The sequence below is a fragment of the Marmota monax genome, unplaced genomic scaffold (genome assembly GCF_021218885.2).
Source record: "Marmota monax isolate L192 unplaced genomic scaffold, Marmota_monax_Labrador192_F-V1.1 WCK01_AAM20220418_F8-fsc00005, whole genome shotgun sequence".
Classification (NCBI taxonomy): Eukaryota; Metazoa; Chordata; class Mammalia; order Rodentia; family Sciuridae; genus Marmota; species Marmota monax.
This window is the reverse complement of record NW_026692254.1, coordinates 3,981,209-4,004,843: the sequence shown is the minus strand read 5'-3', so window position 1 is coordinate 4,004,843 and position 23,635 is coordinate 3,981,209. Positions and strand designations below refer to the sequence as shown.

The window sequence follows — 23,635 nt, the reverse complement described above, 5'->3', positions numbered from 1 at the left end:
ATTTCACATTCCTTTGAAGTCATGTTTTTTGAGATCCTTTTTCCAATAACATCTTCTCTCTTTCTGCTTCAAGTTGTTCAGTCAAAATAATCTGTTCTCCCAAAAGACGAATGTTTTCTTTTTTCCGATTTTGCCTCTCAATATCTCTGATCACTCCGTCACGAAGCCTCTAAAAACGAAAGAAACAGATTTCAGTAACACCCTGAACAGGTGGTTCCTATCCTTGTGCCATTCAAATCCAAATAACAGTGTTACCAAAATACACTTAAAATGTTCAGATTCCAAATACCCAATTACTATTTTAACTTTCTGTACAAATGTAAAATGTAACAAAAAAAACCTTCAGATAAATTAGGTAGTGCACTATAATATCATTACTAAAATGATTTCTTTCTCATTTTAAGATATTCCTAAACATTTTGTCCAGAAAACTTATTGGGAAATAACAAAAAATAAAAATAAAAAAATTTTTTATATGGCACTATGTTGAATTTTAAAAATCCAGCTGATATAAGATTCTTTAAAAATTAGCTGTTACTACAGTAATAGTCTGAACTACTTTTCTATTAACAGTTATCCTAGGTGAATAATAAACATCAAGAGAAAAAGAAAGGTTACTAAAAATTGAACAAATTATCTTAACAATTTAGGTACAAGAAAACAAAGAGGGGCTGAGATATAGCTCAGCGGGTAGAGTGCTTGCCTAGCATGCATAAGGCCCTGGATTCAATCCCCAGCACCACCAAAGGAGGGGGGGGGAATTGGGTTAATGGGCTGAGGATACAGTCTAGTGGGTAGAACACTTGCCTAGCATGTACAAAGCACTGGGTTCAATCCCAGCACCACAAAAACCAAAAAACATAAAGAACTGGACTTCTAGTATATAAAGTGAAAAGGTAGAAATTATACAAAATACTATCAATTATGTAAAAAGAAAAGTTTTTTTTTTTTTAAAGACTACTAATTCTAGAGGTAAAAATAAAACCCATCAATAGTAGTTAGTTACCTTAATAAGCACTAAAAAGGAGAAATTTCAGAATGCAGACTTGGTACCTAAGATGAGACTTGTGTGTGTGTTTGTGTGTGTGAGGGTGGGATGCTGAGGACTGAAACCAGGGGTTACCATTGAGCTACACCTTCCACCCTTTTTTATTTATTTATTTTTGAGGCATGGTCCTGCTAAGTTTCTCAGGCTGGCCTTGAACTTGTCATCCTCCTGCCTTGGCCTCCCAAGTAGCTGGGATTACAAGCATTTACCACCATGCCCAGCTTGAGACTTTTTAAAATATCAATTCAGTCATTACTAATAACTAATATTTTATAGTTCATAGCTCAAAAATACTTCAGTAAGGTGATAAGGCATTTCTGTTGTTGTTTCTATTGTTTTGGTTTTTTGGTGCTAGAGATTGAACCCAGGAAAGTGCTCTACCACTGAGCCACATCCCCCAATAAATTTTTTTTTTTTTAATATTTATTTTTTAGTTATCGGCGGACACAACATCTTTGTATGTGGTGCTGAGGATCGAACCCGGGCCGCACGCATGCCAGGCGAGCGCGCTACCGCGTGAGCCACATCCCCAGCCCCCCCCCCCAATAAATTTTTAACAGCAGTTTTTAAAAATAGAATTAATTTAGGGCTGAGTATGTTTGGTTTGTAAAAAAAAAAAAAAAAAAAAAAAATTTCATCCATTTTAAAAACTCACCTAGTACCTACTTGCTGGACATCTTCCAGGCCTGGAGTTTCATTGGCTATTATGAGGGAGTTGGGAAATTTAAGAGTCCCAGGACTGATAACTCAACTGGTACTAGATTTTCTTAAATCCTGTGTCCTTGGCAAGATCCCTACTGAGACAACAACAGGTGCTTACTCCATTTTCCCCACCGCAGGTCTACCTGTCACCAACCTCCTTACATTTACACATCCTGTTCCCAAAGCCTATACCATTGGTTGAGATCATTCTTTCTACATCTGCCTCCCAGGTCCTCATCTCCTTTTTCAGAGATGTCAGCATGTGCTCCGATCTTACTTGCCATTCCATCATTTGTTATCTTTCTCCAGGTGACTGCTTCATACATCCTTCCTGTGAATTGAACCTCTCTTACCACCTAAGACCTCCTCACTATCTCAACTCTGATACCTTGAACTCTAGCTCATGTAGCACTACAAATGCTCCTTGACTTAAGATAAGGTATATCCTGATAAGCCCATTTAAAGTTGAAAATATCAGAAATTGAAAATGTGTTGGTCTGGGGATATAGCTCAGTTGGTAGAGTGCTTGCTTTGCATGCACAAGGCCCTGGGTTCAATACCCAGCACCACCAAAAAAAAAAGAAAAGAAAGAAAGAAAAGAAAATGTGTTACATACACCCAACCTACCAAACATTACAGCTTAGCACCACTTACCTGAAATCATGTCTGTGTAGCTGATTGGGAACTGTGGTTTACTCCACCTGCCCAACATCTCAAGAGAGGATTACAGTCCCTAATCATTATCCTGGAAAAATACTGAAATCTGAAGTACAGTTTCTACTGAGTGCAAATCATATTGCTTTCTCACCATTGTAAAGTCAAAATATTTTAAGTAGAAGAGTTGTAAGTTAGGGACCATCTATACTTGGTTTCTGGAAGGAAGAGTAACCCATGAGTACTGAACATGAGTGTCTGGTATGTGGTAGACTCCAGTCAGGAAACAGTAGTCACTATTTAACTTCTTGCTTCTTTCAACTTTCAGACACACCTACCATGTACTTCTAGTTCTATTCTTTCCCATTGTTAGAGAGTACCTAGTGAAGGTCTGGATGTAAAAACAGGGCAATCTTTTTCTTCATCTCTTTCCTACCCAGAGAGCAGAAAGACACCCCCTTCATCTCAATTTTTCTCAGGACCATCATCTTTTCCTTCAACACAGGAAGAACCCTGCCTCTATTCCAAAAGCTACCTTCTTATAGACATACTTTAATCCCAAATCTCTAATCTTTCTGTGCCTTTTCATCAGTGGTTATCCCAACCCCATCACAAAATTCTTGTGCCATTACAAGATTTCTCTCCTGTCTCCACAGGTTATGAACACCAATGACAAAGACCTCATCTGCTTCATCTCCATATACCAACCACATAGCATAGTCCAAATCCTGGACAAGTAAATTAAGAAGACTGTTGACTCTTGATCATTCAGATCATTACATCTACCCTTGGCAAACTAGGTTCTACTCAACTACCTGAGAAGGTGTTACTTGAAAGTTCAACAATGAACTGCTTGCAATATTTAGCACTGTTGCAAATTCTTTACAGACTTTGGAGCGGTTGTTTCTTTGTCTTTGTATTCCCAAAGTACCTAGCGCTATGCCTGGCAGAGAGTGATTAATCACTAAAGATATGCCAACTTGAGAAAGAAAATACGAACTGAGAGAGAGAGACTGACGGTCAGTCATGGATTAGTTAAGTCACAGACATCTCCAGAAATAGAAGTACCAAAAAGAAAATTTGGAGGACTGTATCTTTATCATTCCCAGAGTCTACATTTTCCATAGTCAATATTCACCTAAGCAAAAATTACAAACATCTCATCAAATTACCTTGGCCAAAAGGCACGGAAAGTGGGTGGGTGAGGAGGAGCCAGCTTTACCACCGGATAAAATCTTTAGCACTCAACCGCCTTAGGGTTCAGCGCCAACCTGGGGCCCGAGGGGTGGTGAGAGGTGGATAACTTGAGACTGAGCCCCCACCCCACCCCCGCAAAAAAAGCGCTTCCCTGATTGGTACTTTCTAGCGGCCCAAGCGGGACGCGACAGGTTCGCTTGGCAGCGGGCTGGCTGTGAGCTGAAAACAGAACTGCTGAGCACCCAGGAGCGTGCGTTCGCGGGAAAGGCCCCTTGGAGCTGGCTCCTGGGCGCTGGCCAGCAGAGGGTCAGCCAGGACTCGGGGTTGCTTGGCCGCCGGGAGCCGTAGGCCGGGGTGACCTCAGGTTCACGGCCGCGAATGCGTGGGGATGCAGGGCGCGCCACCGCCGAGCCCAGAGGCGAGAAGGAGGGGGCAAAGTCGTGGGGAGCAGCCGGGGACCACGCTGGCAGAGCCCACCAGAGGCCCTAGGCTGCAGCCCAAGGGCCCCGGAAGAGACGGTCACGTGACACCGACCTGCAGGTCCTGCCGCTGCTTCAGGTGCACGCCGGCCACCGTGGCCGCCGTAAGCAGCACCGAGAGGCCCAGCACCACCTTCGAGCTCCTCGACATCCCCGCGCGAGCCGCCCTGGCCGCCTCCCGCCAGCCCCAGGCGCCGGGGCCACAGCCGTGAGCGCGTCGCTGCCGGTTCGGGCCAGGCGTGACACCTCGAGCGCAGATTTTTTGTGTATTGCCCGCCTCCAGGCTCAAGCAATCGAGAGCCGAGCACCGAGATGCGCCCTTGCTCTGCTCACTGAGTGGCTTGACAAGGGCCCCTGGGACAAGTGGGACCTTTTTCCTACCCGGCGGGCAGAAAAACAAGCCCGATTCAATTACAAAAAGCTCCGACCCAAAGGTGACCCCAGCAGCTTGCCAGATTCGGCATTCCGTGCCTGAGCTCGGTCTCGTCCCCACCTCACCCCAGCGGCCCGGAGTGTCCTAGAGGGTCCGCTATTCACACTGGAGTAGCATGCTGACCCTTCTCCCACACCTATACTTCTGACCATCTGGCTGACCCAGGTGTTTTGCTGGATACCTCACCTAAACACAGGCCCTTGTTGTCCTTTTGTGGAGTAGATGCCACCATCGGTAGTTTGGTGGCTCCAGGGACACGGGTGGGAGTCGTGGAGTTTTGGCTTGAGGACCCATAATTAAACGTGATAGATACAGTTGACTTCACGTTCACCCGGTGGGGGGACCGTCAAGCTCTGAGTTTTCTCAAAACCCAAAAGTGTCTAAAAAGCATGCTAACTGGGCAGCCACACCTCCTGATAGGAAATTTGTCCTCCCCTAGCTGCCCTAATAATTTTTTTTTTGGTGGGGGTGGTGTTACCGCTGTTGACCGGTGACGAGTCTTTGCTTCCCCAATGTTGAAGAATAACACCAGAGAAGTACCCCGAGGCAAGGTCAGAGTGGAAAATTAGAATTTATTAAAGGACAGCAGAAAAGACTTCTCCTGGAGAAAGAAGGGACCCAAGAGATGGAATGTGGAAGTGCGGTTGTTTCCCCTTTTTATAGTTTTCGCTGATGGAATGTAGGTGGGAAGGCCTTAGGGGTGGGACACAGGTGGGCCAAAGAAGTAATCTGGGCACTTCCAAGTCAGCATCTTTAAGTTTGCTGTTCATTAACATTTCTTTGGGATGGACTTTGGGCCTAGGGCTTTTCTCGGGACTTCATTAACATTCCATGAGTTGTCCTGCGTTTCCCAGAATTCATTCTCAGCATGGCCTCCATTTTAGATTTCACTTGCTATTAGACCCTATTTACCTAACTACACTGACTACCTAACTTTAAATCTGGCTTCAGTGGTACCAGGGATTGAACTCAGGGTCACTCGACCACTGAGCCACATCACCAGCCCTGTTTTGTATTTTATTTAGAGACAGTGTCTCACTGTGTTGCTTAGCGCCTCGCTTTTGCTGAGGCTGGCTTTGAATTCTTGATCCTCCTTCCTCAGTCTTCAGAGCGGCTGGAATTATAGGCGAGCTGCCCACATAATTTTTTAAGAGATCACTTTTACACCCTTGAAGCCTCAGTTCTTGATCAGTAATGCTAATAATCATATTATTAGGAAAACAAATGATAGAATGTAGCTTAAGAACTAGGTAAGGCATCATTTTCACTTCTCTAGAATAAAGAGGTATGGCCTCCCAGAAACTTTTTTTTTTCTTTTTGCGGGGCAGGGGGTGGTGGTTGGGATTGAACCTGGAGCACTTCACCACTGAGTTGTATCCCCAGTCCTATTTATTTTGTTTTATTTTGAGTCAGGGTCTCGCTAAATTGCTTAGGTAGGGCCTCACTAAGAGGCTAGCTTTGAACTTTGTATCCTTCTGCCTCAGCCTCCCAAGAAGCTGGGATTATGGACATGGGCCACCACGCATGGCAGAAAACTCTAAGTGTCTGATAGTGCAGTACATAAAGACATGTTTAACGTTAAATCAGTCTTTCCCACTAAAATACATATTGAAAAAGCTTCTTTCTGTGAAAATAGTTACATACCATATTGATTAGGGGTAGGTCTTGCTTAGAGTTAAGTGCTTCTCCACCATTAATCTGTGTTCATTCCAGGCTCTGTAATATGAGCATAAATAGTATGAGGCAAATATCACTCAAATATTGAAATGTAGGGGCTGAGGTGGTGGCTCAGTGGTAGAGTACTTGCCTAGCATGTGTGAGGCATTGTGTTTTATTCTCTGCAGCACATATAAATAAATAAAATAAAGGTCCATTGACAACTAAAATATATTTTTAAAAAATATTGAAATATAATTTTAAAAAAAATTTTTTTAATATTTATTTTTTAGTTTTTGGCAGACACAACGTCTTTGTTTGTATGTGGTGCTGAGGATCGAACCTGGGCCGCAGGCATGCCAGGCAAGCCAGGCAAGCGTGCTACGGCTTGAGCCACATCCCCAGCCCAATTTTAAAAATTTTAAAAGATACCTTTTTCAAATGTCAGTCCAGCCACAGCACTTTTTTTGTTTTGTTTTTTTGTTTTTTGCAGCCTGAGGAGAATGTACTATTAAATTGGAAAATGAGGGCTGGGGTTGTGGCTCAGTGGTAGCATGCTTGCCTAGCATGCATGAGGCACTGGGTTCAAGTCTAAGCACCACATACAAATAAATAAAATAAAGGTCCATTAGCAACTAAAAAATATTTTTTAAAAATTGGAAAATGAAGTTCCATTCCTAATGAACTCTGGAATGAGAACCATTTTAATTTATGGTGTATTTACACATTTAAGCTAAAGAAATAGAATTATATTTTATTATATTTTTTATAATTATATTATAATTTGACTGCTCTTTACTTGTGGTAGATCCCAGATATTTTCCCCCTATAGATCAGTGAGGGTTCAACAGAGATGCATGTCCTTATCAGGTCATTAGATGACCTTTCATTCTGTTGTGATTTTTCAGCTTGTCTTCTTGAAAAGAACTCTACTTAAAAAAAAATCCTTTGGGTATGAACTGAAATTTAAAAAGTGGATTATCTGTTTAAATATTTATAAACTTAAGCAAGATTTTTGTATGATTACTGTCACTTAAATTACTGAGTTGAGAGAGTGACTGCATACCATCAAACATTGAAAAGTAATTTTTTCTCTTTAAAATAATTTCCATCTAGTTTAAGTACATTTTTAAGCATATGCAATGTTTTAGAATAAAAATAGTTTTCTAGGAAAACTTAAAGAGTTTCTTTAAGTTGAAGATGAATGAATAAATGAATATGTTTCAAAGAGAAAAATCCAGACTTGCTGATCAGCTCTTTTCTGTGTTGATTACTTTCCTTCTTCCAACAAACTGGGAATGTCCCAGGAGGAGTGGATTCAAGGTCACCCTCCATCCCTCAAGCAACTAAATTCATGGAAGGAAGACAGATTGGTGTGTCAAATAATCACAGTAAAACAGACAAAAATGATATTGATAAGTAGCGAATTGTTATGCTGTGTACCTCTCCCATCCCCGAAATTCATATGTTGAAAACCTAATCACCAAAGGGATGGTATTAGGTGGAGACTTTGGGAAGTAATTAAGGTTAGGTGAGGTCATGAAGCTAGAGTCCCTTGATGAGATTCCTATTTAAGAAGAGAAAGAAACTAGAACTTATTCTCTCTACCATGTAAGGACACAGCAAGAAGATGGCCATTACAAACTAGGAAGAGAGGGAGGGAAAGAGATATGAATAGACACACAGGTGAGAGAGGGGGAATGGAAACATAGAAGAAAACAACAACAAAATGACAGTCACTTGATACACAAGTAATGGCATTTGCCCTCTGGGAATGCTATTTGCTCACCTGAAAATGGACTTGAGCTGAAACGTGCCTTTTAAGATTCCATATTTGGGTCTTGCATGCTTCCCTTCAAGCAGGAGAGCTGCTGCAGCCCTGCAGCTTGGATGTCATTATCAGAAGTTGGCCTTGCGAGCAAGAAACCGGTGGGAAGTAGAACATTTAGCTTAATGCAGCTGATCCCATGCTGAACATTTTGGGGACAATCTCTTACTTCTCTGAGCCTAGTTTTCTCCTCTATACTATGGGGAGAATAATGTCTTTTTTCTTTTTGGTGTGCTAGTTGAGATGGTTAATTACTAGTATGACTGCACCAAAGTGAGGCATGTGGCAAAAGGCATGTGAGAGCACTGCAGCCAATGAGCCCCCAGGGGCCCCCAGGTCTATCAGAAGACCTGGACCCCCTCAATCCTGCAGGAAGGAGATGGGGGAAGGCAGAGGGAGGGCTCCTCTCTCTTCGGCTGTGGACAGTGGCTCTGAATCCTTGTCTTCACATGTTTTGAAAATATCAGTTTGTAGCTGAATAGGCTTTTGGTGAGATCCCAGATGGTGACAGTATGATCCCTCTGACAGTGCTTGCCCAAGCTGTGAATTAGAGTTTCACTGTTTCAAAATATAGATGTTCCTCAATTTACAATGGGATTAGGTACCAACAAGTTCGTTGTAAATTGAAAATGCACTGAATACACCTCACCTTTCGAAGAAATATCCCAACTAAGCCACATAGCACACCATCGAGTGTCAGTTGTCTCCCTTATGATACTGTGGCTCACTTGGAGTTGTGCGATGCTGCCCTCCCAGCATCATGAAGAGGATCACATTGCACTTTGTTAGCATGGGAAAAGATCAAAGTTCAAAATTGGGGCTGGGTGGGTAGCTCAGTGTTAGACTGCATGCTTAGCATTTTTAAGGGCCTGGCTTTAATCCCCAATCCTCCCTCTACCCTGCCAAAAAAATTAAATTTTAATTACAGTTTCTACTGAATATATATTGCTTTTGCACTATCGTAAAGTCCAAAAATTGTAAAACCTAAGTCTAGGATGATCTATATTTGGTATGACTAAGTTCTCTTGGATTCAAAATTCACTCACAATTACTAGAAAAAAAAATACATTGATTATAGAAGAAAAATGTTAGATCCTTTAAATACAAATTCAGGAAGCCATGTGCTGTGGCACACATCTGTAATTGCAGTTCAAGGCCAGCCTCAGCAACTTGGTGAAACCCTGTCTCAAAATAAAAAGGGTGAGGATGTAGCTCAATGATAGAATGCCCCTGGATTCAATCCCTGGTACTGTTTAAAAAAATTATATATATAAATTAGACTTTAAAAAGCAAGTTCTAGTTTTTCATTTAGAAATATTATTATAAATGTTATCAGGAAATTTTACACAAATTTGGTATTTAAATCTACTTCAATACTTTTTCCTTTTTGTCTTGTAATTATATGATGTGTTTTTTATTTTTCCTTTTCATAAGTGAAGGAAATGTAATTATCATCCTTGAAGCTTCATTTAGAATTATATAAACTCCTTCAAGTTTGATCTCAGCAAGCTATACAAATATTATCATTTTTTATGCTTAATGGGTGGGACAAAGGTTAGGAAGCATGGCTAATTTAATATGATTTTAGGTTAGAATTTTTGAACCTTGTTTATCTGCCCTTATTCTAGTTTTCTTTTCCCCCAAAAAACAATTGCCCAGGCTGGCCTTGAACCTGCAACTCTCCAGCCTCAACCTCCTGAGTAGCTGGGATTACAGATGTTACCAAGGCTTATTCTAATGTCTTGGCATCCAAGATCACATCAGCTCTCAATCACATGCCCCTCTCAATTTTGGATTGACCTAGGTGTGCCCAGAGTAACCACTGCTCTCCTTTAGGGAAAAATGGCTGCTCCAAATGCTTTACAACAGCATCCTACCCTCTTCCTCCCCCTTCAGCCTCCTGTAAGTAAGAGGCAACATCAAACAGTACAGGGCTTGAGAAGAATCAAGAATTGAAAACTAAGTCAGGCACTGTGGCACTTGCCTATAATTTTCCAGCAATTCAGGAGGCTGAGCTTGAAGGATCATGAGTTCAAGGCCAGCCTCCGCAACTTGGTGAGACTCTGTCTCAAAATAAAAAGGACTGGAGGTGTAGTCAGTGGTAAGAAAAGAAAAAAGTAAGAGGAGGGAACACAGTCATCACCCCATGTTTGAACAATGTGGTCACAGAATGCTTGTTCCACCTTCACTCACACAGGGTGGGGACTTGAAAAATGCTCTCACCACTGAAATGTGTAATTTGGCTTACGTTATTTGGCTTACGTTATTTGGCTTGAATCAGGGCCAGGTCCTTGTAGTGATTATGGAAGAGATGAGTTTCAAGTCACCTCTGTCTTAAAGAATAGTAATCATTAGTACTCTACTAGATGGTTTTCAGAGGAAGGCAGAGGTTTAAGGTGGAATCCACAGTGGGCATGAACTTAACAGGTGAGGGGAGAGGCATGAAGTAATGATTAGAAAGCAATGATTATATGGGGCAGGACTGAGAATGAAAGAGGAGGAGGGAGGGGGGGTTTGTTTGGGAAGAAGGTGGAGGGTGTTGGCAGCATTGGCATCAGTGACTGATTTTCCTGTAAATGTTTCCAACTCAGTATCAGATGATTGCAGAAATATCATGCCACATGGCACCCCCTAAGGCACCATTATGATCATTTAAAAGGCAAACAAGAGTCTAGTGTGGGGCTGGGGTTGTCGCTCAGCAGTAAAATGCTCACCTAGCATGTATGAGGCACTGGGTTCAATCCTCAGCGCCACATAAAAATAAAAAATAAAGATATGTGTCCACCTAAAGCTAAAAAAAAAAAAAAAAAAATTAAAAAAAAAAAACAGTCTGGAGTGCACACCTGCAATCCCAGCTACTCAGGAGGCAGGAGTATCACAAATTCAAAGCCAGCCTGGGCAATTTAGCAAGACCTTGTCTCAAAATAAGAAGGGCTGGGAATATAGTTCAGAGGGAGAATGTCCCTGTATTCAGTGCCCAGTACCACAAATAAGTACATAAATAATGAATAATAAATAAAAGCAAAAAAGCCTTTCCTTGTGGATGGCCCTGTAGTAGGCTCCACCTGTGGCCAGTGTCTTTGAATCCCAGCTTCCTCAGGCTGAGGTTATTAAGGGTGCCGTCAGCATATTGAAGCCAAAATTTTAAAATATATAGTCAAAACTACCCTTGAAAATCCCATAGGAGGTGCTATCACTTGGATCTGGAATATCCTTTAAAGGCCTGTGTGTTAGAGGCTAGTTCTGCAAGTCGGCACTCTGGGGATGTTGTGGAACCTCTAAGAGGGAAGGCCTACTGGTAGATCTTGCAGTCACTGCCCTGAAGGGGATAGAGTGACCTCTGTCTTTTTCAGTTCCCACCCACGAGGTAAGCAGCCTTGTTTCACATCATGCTCCCCACCATGAGGTGATGCCACAGACCCAAAACAACAGGGTCAAGCAACCATGGACTGAAAACTCTTAAAGCCATTAGCTAAAGTTAAACTTTTCTCATTATAAGTTTCTTAGGTATTTGTTACAGTGACTGAAAACTAACACAGAAGGTGACAGGTTGAAGACAATAGACATTCTTAGGAAATCCAAAACCGCCGGTTTTTCCTCCAGCACCAGGATTAATTGCTGTGAACTCAATAATGTATCTCCAAAACTAATTTGGAATTCTGTGCGGGAGATTTCTCTCTTCCCCACCCCCCAGTTAAAATTTATTCAATCATTTATGTATATCAACATGTACTCATGGCTATTTTATACTTTGGGTTATAATATAACATTACTATATTTTATACTCAGATGGCTCCTGCTTTGGCCATTGGGAGCTCTTTCATTTGGCTCCAGGGCTCCTTTGACAAATCCCATCAACGTGAGCTTTTCTTTATTAACACTTCCTTCTTTTCTGGTGCTATGGTATGTCCCCCCTTATAAATGTTGTGCCCTAGTCCTAAAATTAGCCATTCCTCCAAGGATCCCTGGCTTTTATTATTATTACTATTTTTAATGGTACTAGGGATTCAACCCAGGGGTGCTTAACCACTGGACCACATTCCCAGCCCTTTTTTGTATTTTATTTAGAGACAGGGTCTCACTGAGTTTCTTAGGGCCTCACTAAATTGCTGAAGCTGGCTTTGAACTCGTGATCCTCAGCCTCCTGAGCCTCTGGGATTATAGGCATGCACCACTGTGCCTGGCTTCCCTGGTTCTTTTTATGCAAGAAGGTGTGCTTGTTGCTAATGGATTGTCCTTTCATTTAAATCCTCTAAATTGATGGATCAAATAAATATATACATGTATACCAACCTGTATATGTGCACATATCTGTAAATATTTCTCTTTTTTCCTACAAATTTTTCTATGTGTAATCATCTGAATCTATATGCAGTAAAACATCAGTTGTTAGTGAGGACTCCAACTCTAGTTCATTATCATGTGGATTATTCTTGTCTCCACTTGTTTATCTGTAAACTCCTACTCCAACCTTTGGCTCCCACCATTGCCATCATTTATATAATTGCTTGCTTCAGTATACATGTACAGCAGTCTCAGGATTGTTATCTGTAGCCCTGCAGGAAAGAACAAGGGCACTGTGCTTATGTGCACTTCCTATTTGTTTTATTTTGTGACGTCATTCATTCTAAAGTTACTAATTCAGAACCGTTTTCTCACCCCTTCAGTGAAGTTGTTTCATACATTTGCAAAAACAGATTCTCCTGTCACAGTTGACACTCTTTCCTGGGATCTTCCTTAGATTATTATTTTTTACTCCTTTCTATAAACATGATATATCCACCCGCCATACCACTCATTGGTGGGGGTTATATTGTGTTTAGTCTTAACCTTTATCCTTTAATATTTATCAACTTTAAATGGCATTTTTCCTGGCCATCAGCTCCAAAGATGGAAGATATCAGCATACATAACCTACTTGCTATCTCCTCTCTCTTTCTCAGCCAAGTTTTGTTGGTTATATCATTCCTTCACCATGAAAGTTTATAATATTTACATTCTATTCTGTAACCACATTTGCTTTAATATTACCTAGTTCCATATTTAAATGAATCTTTTTTGTGTGTGTGTGGTCCTGGGGATTAGAACCCAGGCCTTGTGCATGTAAGGCAAGCACTCTACCAACTGAGCTATATCTCCAGCCCCTTAAATGAATCTTTTCCATTTAAAGATCTCCAGGATATTTTCTCCATTTTCCCTCTATTAGAATTGCTAAAGTGCCAGTGCAGTGGCCCACACCTCTAATCCCAATGGCTCAGAAGGCTGAGATTAGAGGATTGCAAGTTCAAAACCAGCCTCAGCAAGGATAAGGTGCTAAGCAACTCAGTGAGACTATGTCTCTAAATAAAATACAAAACAGGGCTGGAAATGTGGCTCAGTGGTTGAGTGCCTCTGAGTTGGATCCCCAGTACCGTACCCACCCACCAAAAAATGAATTGCTAAGAAAGCATTGTAGGAAATGTATTTCCTGAATTGTAGCACACACAAAAATATTTTTGTGTTACATTTGTACCTGGGGTACAGTTTGGTTGAGTATAAATTTCTTGACACTCTTCATGAAGACTATATAAAGTTCACTCATCTATCTTCCAATATTAATATAGCTATAAAGACTTTGAGGCCAGTCTAATCTCCTTTTCCATTACTTACATTACTTTGCTTAGTTGCTTAAAGTATACTTTATCTCTGAAGACCAATAACTTCAAAAACTAGACTGTTTTGGAGCCAATTTTCCATGGGTAGGAGGTCCCCGTTCAATTTTTAGATTCATAATTTTATCTCTGAAAATATTTTAAATTTCATCTGTAAATATAGTTTCTGTTCTATCTCTTCCATTTTCTTCAGCAGGAACATGAATTTTGTGTATATTGGGTCTCCTCTGCTTGCCTTCCACACTTATCATTTTTCTTTCTCATCTTTTTATTAACTCTGGTCACTTTGATTGCATTTACCCATGTTTCTCAATTCAATTCAGTATGTTTCTCACTTTAGCAGTTTCAATTCTAGCTTTACAAAATACTTTGGCAATGATTTTTAGAATGTATTTTTAAAATTCCTATTATTTTTTCCAATGCTTTTAACTCATATCTCATCTTAAAAAAAAATTGTAAAGCCAGACACAGTGGTGCACAACTGTAATCCTGTAACTCAGGAGGCTGAGGCAAGAGGATCACAAATTCAAGGCCAGAGTCAGCAACTTAGGGCCTTAGCAATTTACTGATACCCTGTCTCAAAATAAAAAATAAAAGGAGCCAGGCATGGTGGTGCATGCCTGTAATCCCAGCAGCTTGGGAGGCTGAGGCAGGAGGATTTCGAGTTCAAAGCCAGTCTCAGCAATTTAGCAAAGCCCTAAGCAACTCAGTGAGACCCTATCTCAAAATAAAAAATAAAAAAGGGCTGGGGATATGGCTCAGTGGTTTAGTACCACTGGGTTCAATCCCTAGTACCAAATAAAATAAAATAAAAAGGACTGGGGATGTAGCTCAGTGGTAAAGTACTCCTGAGTTCCATGCTGGTACCAATACAAACCACACACACACACTCAAGTTTTTGAGGAGCTGGGTGCTGGCCCACACAGCCTGTAGTCCCAGCGGCTTGGGAGGCTGAGGCTCTAAGTAATTTATCCAGACCTTGTCTCTAAAAAAGGGCTGAAGATGTGGCTCAGTGTTTGAGTGCCCCTGTATTCAATCCCCAGTACCCCCCAAAAAAAATTTTTTGAGGAAATGATAGACTATTTTCTACAGTGACTGTGCCATTTTGCATTCCCACCAGCAATGCACGAAGGTTCCAATTCTTTAAATCCTCACCAACATTTATTTTCTTTTTTCCTTCCTCCCTCCCTTTTTCTTTCCCTCCCTTCTCTGTTTCTCTCTCTGTGCCCTCCATCTGTCTCTTCCCTCCTCTGATAATATAATAGCTAGAAGTGGTATCTCACTGGGATTTTCATTTGCACTTCCCTAATCACTTGTGATGTTAACATCTTTTTATGTGCTTATTTGCTGCTTACATAATTTTGTTTGGAGAATGTCTGAGTCCTTCACTCATTTTTGTTGTTGAGTTCCAAGACTTCTTCTTCTTCTCCCCCGCACCCCTATTTTTGTGGTGCTGAGGATTGAACCCAGGATTGCCCTGTGCATGTGAGGCAAACACTCTACCGACAGCTATATACCCAGCCCACAGGACTTCTTTATACATTATCAGATACATGATTCACAATATTTTCTTCTATTTTCACTTTTAATGGTGTCCCTATGTGCACAAAAGTGTTTAATTGCTAAAGTTCAATTTATCTAATATTTTCTTTTGGTACCTTTGCTTTGGGTGTCACATCCAAGAAACCATTGACAAATCCAATGTCACAAAGCTTTCCCTCTGGGTTTTCTTATAAGTTTTATGGCTTTAGCTCTTACATTTAGATCTTTCACTTATTTTGAGTTTATCTATGTATATTTTGTAAGGTAAGGTCCAACTTCATTATTTTGCATATTGGTGTCCAATATTCCCCAAAACATTTTTTAAAGGACTGTTCTTTCTCCATTGAATGATCGTGGCATCATCATTGAAAATCAACTGACTGCATATGGGTTTATTTCTGGGCTCTCTAATCAGTTAGATTCCTTTGTGTATCTGTCCTATGCCTGTCAGTACTATACTGTTTTGATTACTATAATTTTATAATAAGTGTTGGAATCAAAAAATGTGAGTTCTCCAACTTCGTTCTTCTTTTGAAGATTGTTTCAGTTCCTTGGGGTCACTTGATATTTTATATGAATCTGAGGTTAGTTTTCTATTTCTGTAAAAAAAAAAAAAAGCAATGTTTAAACTTTGGTAGGTATTATATAAAATCTGTAGATTGCTTTGCATAACATTGTCATCTCACTGATATTAAGTCTTCTAATCTGTGAACAAGTGGTGACTTTCCATTTAATGTCTTTTTTTGGCATATTTTTTATTGATGCATTATAGTTGTACATAATGGTGGTATTTGTTGTTACATATTTGTACCATCTATTGTCTTTTAAAATTTTTTAGAATGTTTTGTAGTTTTCCACATAAAAATCTTTTGCCTCCTTCATTAATTCCTAAATATCCTATTTTAATACTGTCTTAAATGGAATTGTTTTCTTATTTTCCTTCTTGGATTATTCATTGTTATTGTGTATGAAAGCAATTCATTTTTTTATTTATTTGTTCTTTTTAGTTATACTTGACAGTAGAATGTATTTTGACATATTATACATACATGAATTATAACTTCCCATTCTTTTGTTTGTACATGATGTGGAATTACACTGGTCATGTATTCATATATGAACATAGGAAAGCAATGTCTGATTCATAATGCAATTCAGTTTTGTGTGTTGATTTTGTATTCTGAATCTTTTGTTTCATTGGTTGTTTAGCTGCAAAAGTTTTCTTGTGAAACAAATCTTTAGGATTTTCTGCATATATTATCATGCAAACAGGGGACTGGGGATATAACTCAGTAGAGTGCATGCCTTGCATGCACAAAGGCCCTGGGTTCAATCCCTGCACCACAAAAAAAAAAAAAAAATTCATGCAAACGGAAATAATTTTACTTCCTCGTATCCAACTGAATGCATTTTTGCTTACCTAATCATTCTAGTTGGAACCTCCGATACTATGTTGAATAGAAGTAGCAAAAGTGGGTATCCTTGAGTCTGGGGTTATGGCTCAGTGGTAGAGCACTTGCCTAGCACACATGAGGCACTGGGTTTGATCCTCAGCACCACATAAAAATAAACAAATAAAGGCATTTTGCCATCTACAACAACAACAATTTTTTTTTTTTTTAAGTAGGTATCCTTGGGTCTGGGGTTATGGCTCAGTGGTAGAGTGCTTGTCTGGCACATGTGAGGTATTGGGTTCGATTCTCAGCACCACATTAAAAAGATAGATAAATAAATAAAATAAAGGTATTGTGTCCATCTACAACTAAAAAATTTAAAAAAAAAAATTTAAGTGGGTATCCCTTGTCTTATTACTGATCTTTTTTTTTTTTTTTTTTTTAATATTTATTTATTTTTTTAGTTATTGGCGGACACAACATCTTTGTATGTGGTGCTGAGGATCGAACCCGGGCCGCACACATGCCAGGCGAGCGCGCTACCGCTTGAGCCACATCCCCAGCCCTTATTACTGATCTTAAAGGGAAAGTTTTCAATCCTTCAACAATGAGTATGATATTAACTGTGTGGGCTTTTCATATTTGGCTCTATTAGTCCATTTGTACTACCATAATAAAATACCTGAGACTAGATAATTTATAAAAACAAAAAAAAATATTCCTTATAGCTATGGAGGCTAAGTCCAAGATTAAGAAGCTGGAATTAGTGTCTATTAAAAGCTGCCTTCTGCTTCTAAGATGCTATCTTGTTGATTTTCATATATTGAAGCATTCTTGTATTCCAGGAATAAATTTAACTTGGTCAAGGTATATAACTTTGCATGAAATAATATTGAATTCTATTTGTTAATATTTTGTTAAGGACTTTAGCATCATTATTCATAGGAAATATTGGTCTATTCTCTTGGTTTCTTTTCTGGTGTTGGTATTGGGGCAATGGTGGCCTCATAATATTAGTTAGGAAGTGTTCCCACATCAATTTTTTTGGAAAACTTTTAGAAAGACTGGTGTTACTTTTTTTTTATTTTAAAAATTATCTATTTATTTATTTGGTACTGGAATTGAACTCAGGGGCACTTTACCATGAGCTATATTCCCAGTTATTTTTTTCCTTTGTTTTTATTTTGAGACAGGGTACTAAGTTGCTGAAGGTCTCACTAAGTTCCTGGAAGGCTGGTTTTGAACTTGAGATCCTCCTGCCTCAGCCTCCTAAGTCCCTGGGATCATAAGAGTGCAATGCTGTACGTGACTTCCTTCTCTTTTAAACAGAAGCCATCTGGACCAGGACATTTCTTTGTTAGAAGAGTTTTGATTACTGATTCATTCTCCATACTAGCTTACTCAAATTTTCCATTTTTTTTTTTTTCATGATTCAGTCTTGGAAGGTTGTATGTTTGTAGGAATTTGTTCATTTTACCTGTGTTATCCAATTTCTCAATATACAGATGTTCATAGTACTCCCTTATAATCCTTTTACTTTTAAAAAATCAATAGTAACACCTCTACTTTCTGATGTTAGTAAGGAGTTCTCTCTTTATCACTGTCAGTTAGCTAAGCAGTTTTCAATTTTGTTGAAATTTTTCAAAGAAAACATTTTTGGCTTAGCTGATTTTTCTCTTTTAATTTTCTAGTCTCAGTTTTATTTATTGCTGCTCTAATATTTACAATTTTCTTCTTTTTTGCTGGATTAGGGTTTTGTTTGTTTTTCCTTAAGGTACAAAGTTAATTCACTGATTTACAATCTTTCTTCTTTCTAGGGCTAGGGATATAGCTCAGTTGGTAGAGTGCTTGCCTTGCATGCACAAGGTCCCCAGCACCAAAAAAAAAAAAAAAAACCTTGTTCTTTCTAAATGTATGTGGTCACAGCTATAAAATTTTTCCCTTAATGCTTTTTTCATTTCATCCCATAAGTTTTTCTGTTATACTTTCTTTTTTTAAATTTTTTTTTGAGAGAGAGAGTTTTAATATTTATTTTTTAGTTTTTTCGGCGGACACAGCATCTTTGTTTGTATGTGGTGCTGTGGATCGAACCCAGGCCGCACGCATGACAGGCGAGCACGCTACCGCTTGAGCCACATCCCCAGCCCTCTGTTATACTTTCATTTTCACTTGTTTTAGGTCATTTTTCTAATTTCTTTGTGATCTTTTCTTTGACTTTTAATTGCTTCAAAATATGTAATTTAATCTTCCCACATTTGTGGATTTGCCAGTTAGTTGTTATTGATTCCTAGTTTCTCTCTATTGTGACTCAAAAATATATTTTTATGACTTCCATCTTTTTTTATTTGTTAGTAATTGTGTTGTGGTCTAACAATTGTCCTGGAGAATTTCCAAATGTACTTGAGGGGAAAAAATGTATATTTGGCTGTTGTTGGGTGGACTGTTAGGATATTTTTGTTTATAATATTGTTCAAACCTCTATTTCCTTATTGATATTTTGCTTGGCTATTCTATCCATTATTGAAAGTGGTGTTGAGCCTCTAGCTGCATCTTAAAACTATGCATTTCTCCCTTCAATGCTCTCAATGCTTGCCGCAGTCTGGCTGGGCACAAAATAACCGGGAGGTCACGAGCCACTTGTAGGTTCAAACAGGAACTACTTTATTACCCAAACCCAACGGGAACTCTCCAGAACTCCACGGAAACTCCACAAGAGCCAACAGGAACTCCGCAAGAACTCAAAAGTAGCGGGCACCCGAGGTAGCAGGAGCCGCCTTATTGCCGGACAGCAGAGGTTTATATACACAACTAAATACACTGCTTGTTTCAATTTAGCATCATCCAGTTACAGCAACCAGTCATTATCTTAATAATTATACACAGCTTAACTCAATTATCATCATCTTAATGGCTCCATGGCGTTACTTCTCAACCACTCCTTCTGGCAAAATGCCAGGCACCATCCCGACTTGGCCATGGCCCCCAACAAATGCTTCCTCCATATATTTTACAGCTCTAATATTTGGTGCACATTTTTAATTATTTCAGTTTTTAGTAAATTGATCTCTTATTAGGACATAATGACCTTTTTATGTTCTTGTAACAGTTTTTTACTTAAATTCTTCTTGGTCTTTTATTAGTATAACCATTCCATTTCTCTTTTAGTTACTATTTGCATGGAATATCTTTTACATGATTTTGTTTTTAACCTAATTTTATCTGTAAATATAAACTGCACTCTCATAAATAGCATATAATTGGGTCATTTTTGTTCATTTTGCCAATCTCAGCTCTTTGTTTACAGGGTTTAATTAATTTACATTTAATGAGAACTACCAACTGACATAGAAGGACTTCTACCCTTTTGCTCTTTGTTTTCCATAGGTCTCATATTTCTTTGTCACTACTTCTAGCAGTGCCTTCTTTTGTGTTAAACTGATTTTTTGTAGCAACACATTTTTATTCCCTTCACATTTCCTTTTTCATACATTCAATGGATATTTCCTTTGGGTTTTTTGTGGAAATTACATATAACATCTTCAAATTATAACATTTTAATTAATACACAATTCAATCACAAAAATACTACTCCTCTAAAAATTCCACTTTATGTTAATTGATATGACAAATTCATTTTTATATATCTTTCTCATTAACACAGATTTTTTTTTTAAATATTTATTTATTTTTCGGTGGACACAACATCTTTGTTTGTATGTGGTGCTGAGGATCGAACCCGGGCCGCACGCATGCCAGGCGAGCGCGCTACCGCTTGAGCCACATCCCCAGCCCCAAATTAACACAGATTTATAATTATTCTTATCTATTTCTATTCCAAATCCTATAGAAAACAAAAGTGGATTTATAAACCAAGATAACAATACTGGTTTTTAATTTCCCCATGTACTTGCCTAGACTGGTGACATTTATGTCTTAATATGACTCCAAGTTACCACGAGCATGATTTCATTTCAACCTGAAGAACTTTCTTTAACATTCTGTAGGATAGGCCTGGTAATAATTCATTTCTTTAGCTTTCACTTATCTGGGAATCTCTTAATATCTCCCTCATTTTTTCCCCAGCACTGGGGATTGAACTCAGGGCTGCCCTACCACTGAGTTACACTCTCAATTCTTTTTATTTGTTTGCTTATTTATTTATTTATTTTGAGACAGGCTCTCACTACATTGCTAAGACTGGCCTTGAACTTGCCATCCTCCTGCCTCAGCCTCCTGAATTGGTGGGATTACATGCATGCACTATCATGCCCTGCAATTTCTCCCTCATTTTTGAAGGACACTTTTGCCAGATATCTAACTCATTGACAGTATTCTTTTTTTTCTTTCAGCACTTCAAATATATCATCTAATTGTCTTATGGTTTCCAAGGTTTCTTAGATGAATCAGCTCTTTGAGAATCATTTACATATGAAAATTCACTTCTCTGTCTGCTTTCAAGATTTATCTCATGTTTGTCTCTCAACAATTTGATTATAAAGTTTCTTGATGTGGGTTTTTTTGAATTTATCCTATTTGGAGTGTGCTGAACTTCTTGGATTGTAGATAAACGTATCTCATCAAGTTGGGGAGTACTTAACAATTATTTCTTCAAATAATATCACTATAATATGTATTTTGGTCAGAGTGAAGGTGTTCCAGAGGTTCTTTAGTATCAACTCACCATTCTTCATTATTTTTCTTTTTACTCTTCAGACCCAATAATGTAAACTGTTCTAACTGTAAGTTCACTGATTCCTTCTTCTGGTTGTTCAAATCTACTGTTTAACTTCACTAGAATTGAGCTATTGTACTTTCCACCTCCAGAATATGTTTAGTTCCTTTTCATAGTTTCTAGATCTTTTTGACATTATTTTGTTCTTCTTTTCTTCCTCTTTTTATTTGTAGTACTATGGATTGAACCCAGGCCTCCCATGCACTAAGCATGCATTCTACCACTGAGCTACATATGCCACAATTTTTATTATATTTTGAGGCAGAATCTCACCAAGTTACAAAGGCTGGTCTCAAACTTGTGATTCTCTTGCCTCAGCCCCCCAAGTAGCTAGGATTATAGGCACATGCTACCATTTCAATCTTCATAATTAATTTCATTTTCTTCTCCTTTTCTACGTTTCCTTAGCTCTTTGAGCATATTTAAGACAGTTGTTTTAAATACTTTGCCTGGTAAGTTCAATATATAGTCTTCTTCATGTTACTTTCAATTTATTTTATTGTTATTATTTTAAAAAATATTTTAGACCATTATATCTTTTTTTAAATTTTTTTAGTTGTAGATGGACACAGTACTTTTATTTAATTAATTAATTTATTTTTATGTGGTGATGAGGATCAAACCCAGTGCCTCACACATGCCAGATGAGTGCGCTACCACTGAGCCACTACCCCAGCCCCTATATTATTCTTTTCAGTGAGCAAGTTTTCCTGATTTTTGTATGTCTCATGACTTTTTGTTAGAAGTTGGGCACATGATTATGTGGAAATCACATTCTACACCTTTATCAAGGTCTGCTTTTTTCAATGGTTGAAGGCTGTAGTCATCCATTTGATTTGAGATTTTTCCAAACTGTTATTGCAAAGGTATCCTTTGTCTTGTGTGTTTACTGAAGTCTTCGCTGCTTTTCTCCTAATGTTGAGACAATATTGTTAGAGATATCCTTGAATACCAGGAGCTAAAACAGATCAAAAATGAAGAATCGAAGAAGCAGAAAGGAGAAAGAGAGAAAGATAAAGAGAAGGAAGAGGAAGAATAATCATCTCTCACTCCCATTCCTTGCACACTTCTGTGTTAGGACAGTTCTTCACCAGTTAGTTAGGCTTGTTCTGAGCCTAGAGGCAAGCCTAATGTGAAATCTTAGGCTAAGAATGCAAAAAATTTCCACATATACATAGTTGCCTTTGAATGCCATAATTTCCCAAATAACCTCACCCTTGCTTCTCCTCTGGACTATGGATTACCTAGTGTACCCATCTCTCCATATTTGCTTGCCTCAGGCATCTGTTGGTCTGAGGTCCCTTTGTAGCTTTCATGAGCACTGCTTTTTGCTTTTCCTGTCTATATTTTGAGCTCTGCAAGATAGCGAACAAGTCCTTCAGGTATTTCTTTGCCAGGTGAGAACTGACTTACATAATAATTCACAAATAAGCTCTGCTCTGTTCTCTCTGGTTCATAGATGACAGTTTTGTATTGGGCTGCTACAGCTCAAGACCAAAACCACCACTGTGCCATTCAACAGTGGGCAAGAGCAAGTAAAATTTTATAAAACTTTTCTACTATTTTGCAGCTGTTTTTTTCTTGAGTTTTGGCTTGGCCACTGTAGAACTTTGGCTATTTTCAAAATCTCTCATAAAGTTGGGGCATATGGTTTCTGGTTGATTTCTTGATCCTTCTGTAAGTGAACAAGAGCTTTGAGCTTCATAGTTCATCATTTTGCTGAAGTTACTCATTTCATCTCTTTGGTTGTTTCATTTCTTAATCTGCTGTAGCTCTGATTTGTGTTATTGTTTTGCAGGTATTGATTCTTTGAGTTTTATAAGTCATGGCAATGTTTGGTCACATTTTCTTGTATGTTGGGCAAGTTTTTTTTTCAATACATATACTTGTTTACAAAATATACAAAGACTGGAAAACTCAACAATCAGCAAATAATGCAATTAAAAATTAACAAAACATATAAACAGGTATTTCACTGAAGAGGATAATCAAATGGCAAATAAGCATATTAAAAAATACCCAGCATTATTTGTTGTTAGAGAATGTCACATTAAAACCATTATGGGATACCTAAAAGACTGCCTATGGTTATACATATGTGTGTGTGTTTGTGTGTGTGTGTATGTGTGTGTGTATGCGCATATATATGCATATATGTGTTTCCTGTTTCTTTGTGTTTTTTTCACACATATATATGCACATATATACATATATATTTATCTATATGTATATACACACATATGCATATATTATTTTAAAATTTACAAAATAAAAAGTGTTAACAAACAATAAAATAAATCTGTTGCTGTGTACCATATG

General features: G+C 38.6%; 1 protein-coding gene across 1 annotated transcript; it reads right to left on the bottom strand.

Moving 5' to 3' along the window:
* Positions 1-10: 10 nt before the first annotated feature.
* Positions 11-4,331, bottom strand: LOC124086433 (protein PET117 homolog, mitochondrial). The gene is made up of 2 exons (XM_046434621.2): positions 4,136-4,331; positions 11-169 (listed from the first exon to the last, which is right to left on the bottom strand). Exons 1-2 carry the CDS (start codon positions 4,229-4,231, stop codon positions 20-22), a joined length of 246 nt encoding a protein of 81 aa, XP_046290577.1. The 5' UTR covers positions 4,232-4,331; the 3' UTR covers positions 11-19.
* Between the last annotated feature and the right edge of the window lie 19,304 nt (positions 4,332-23,635).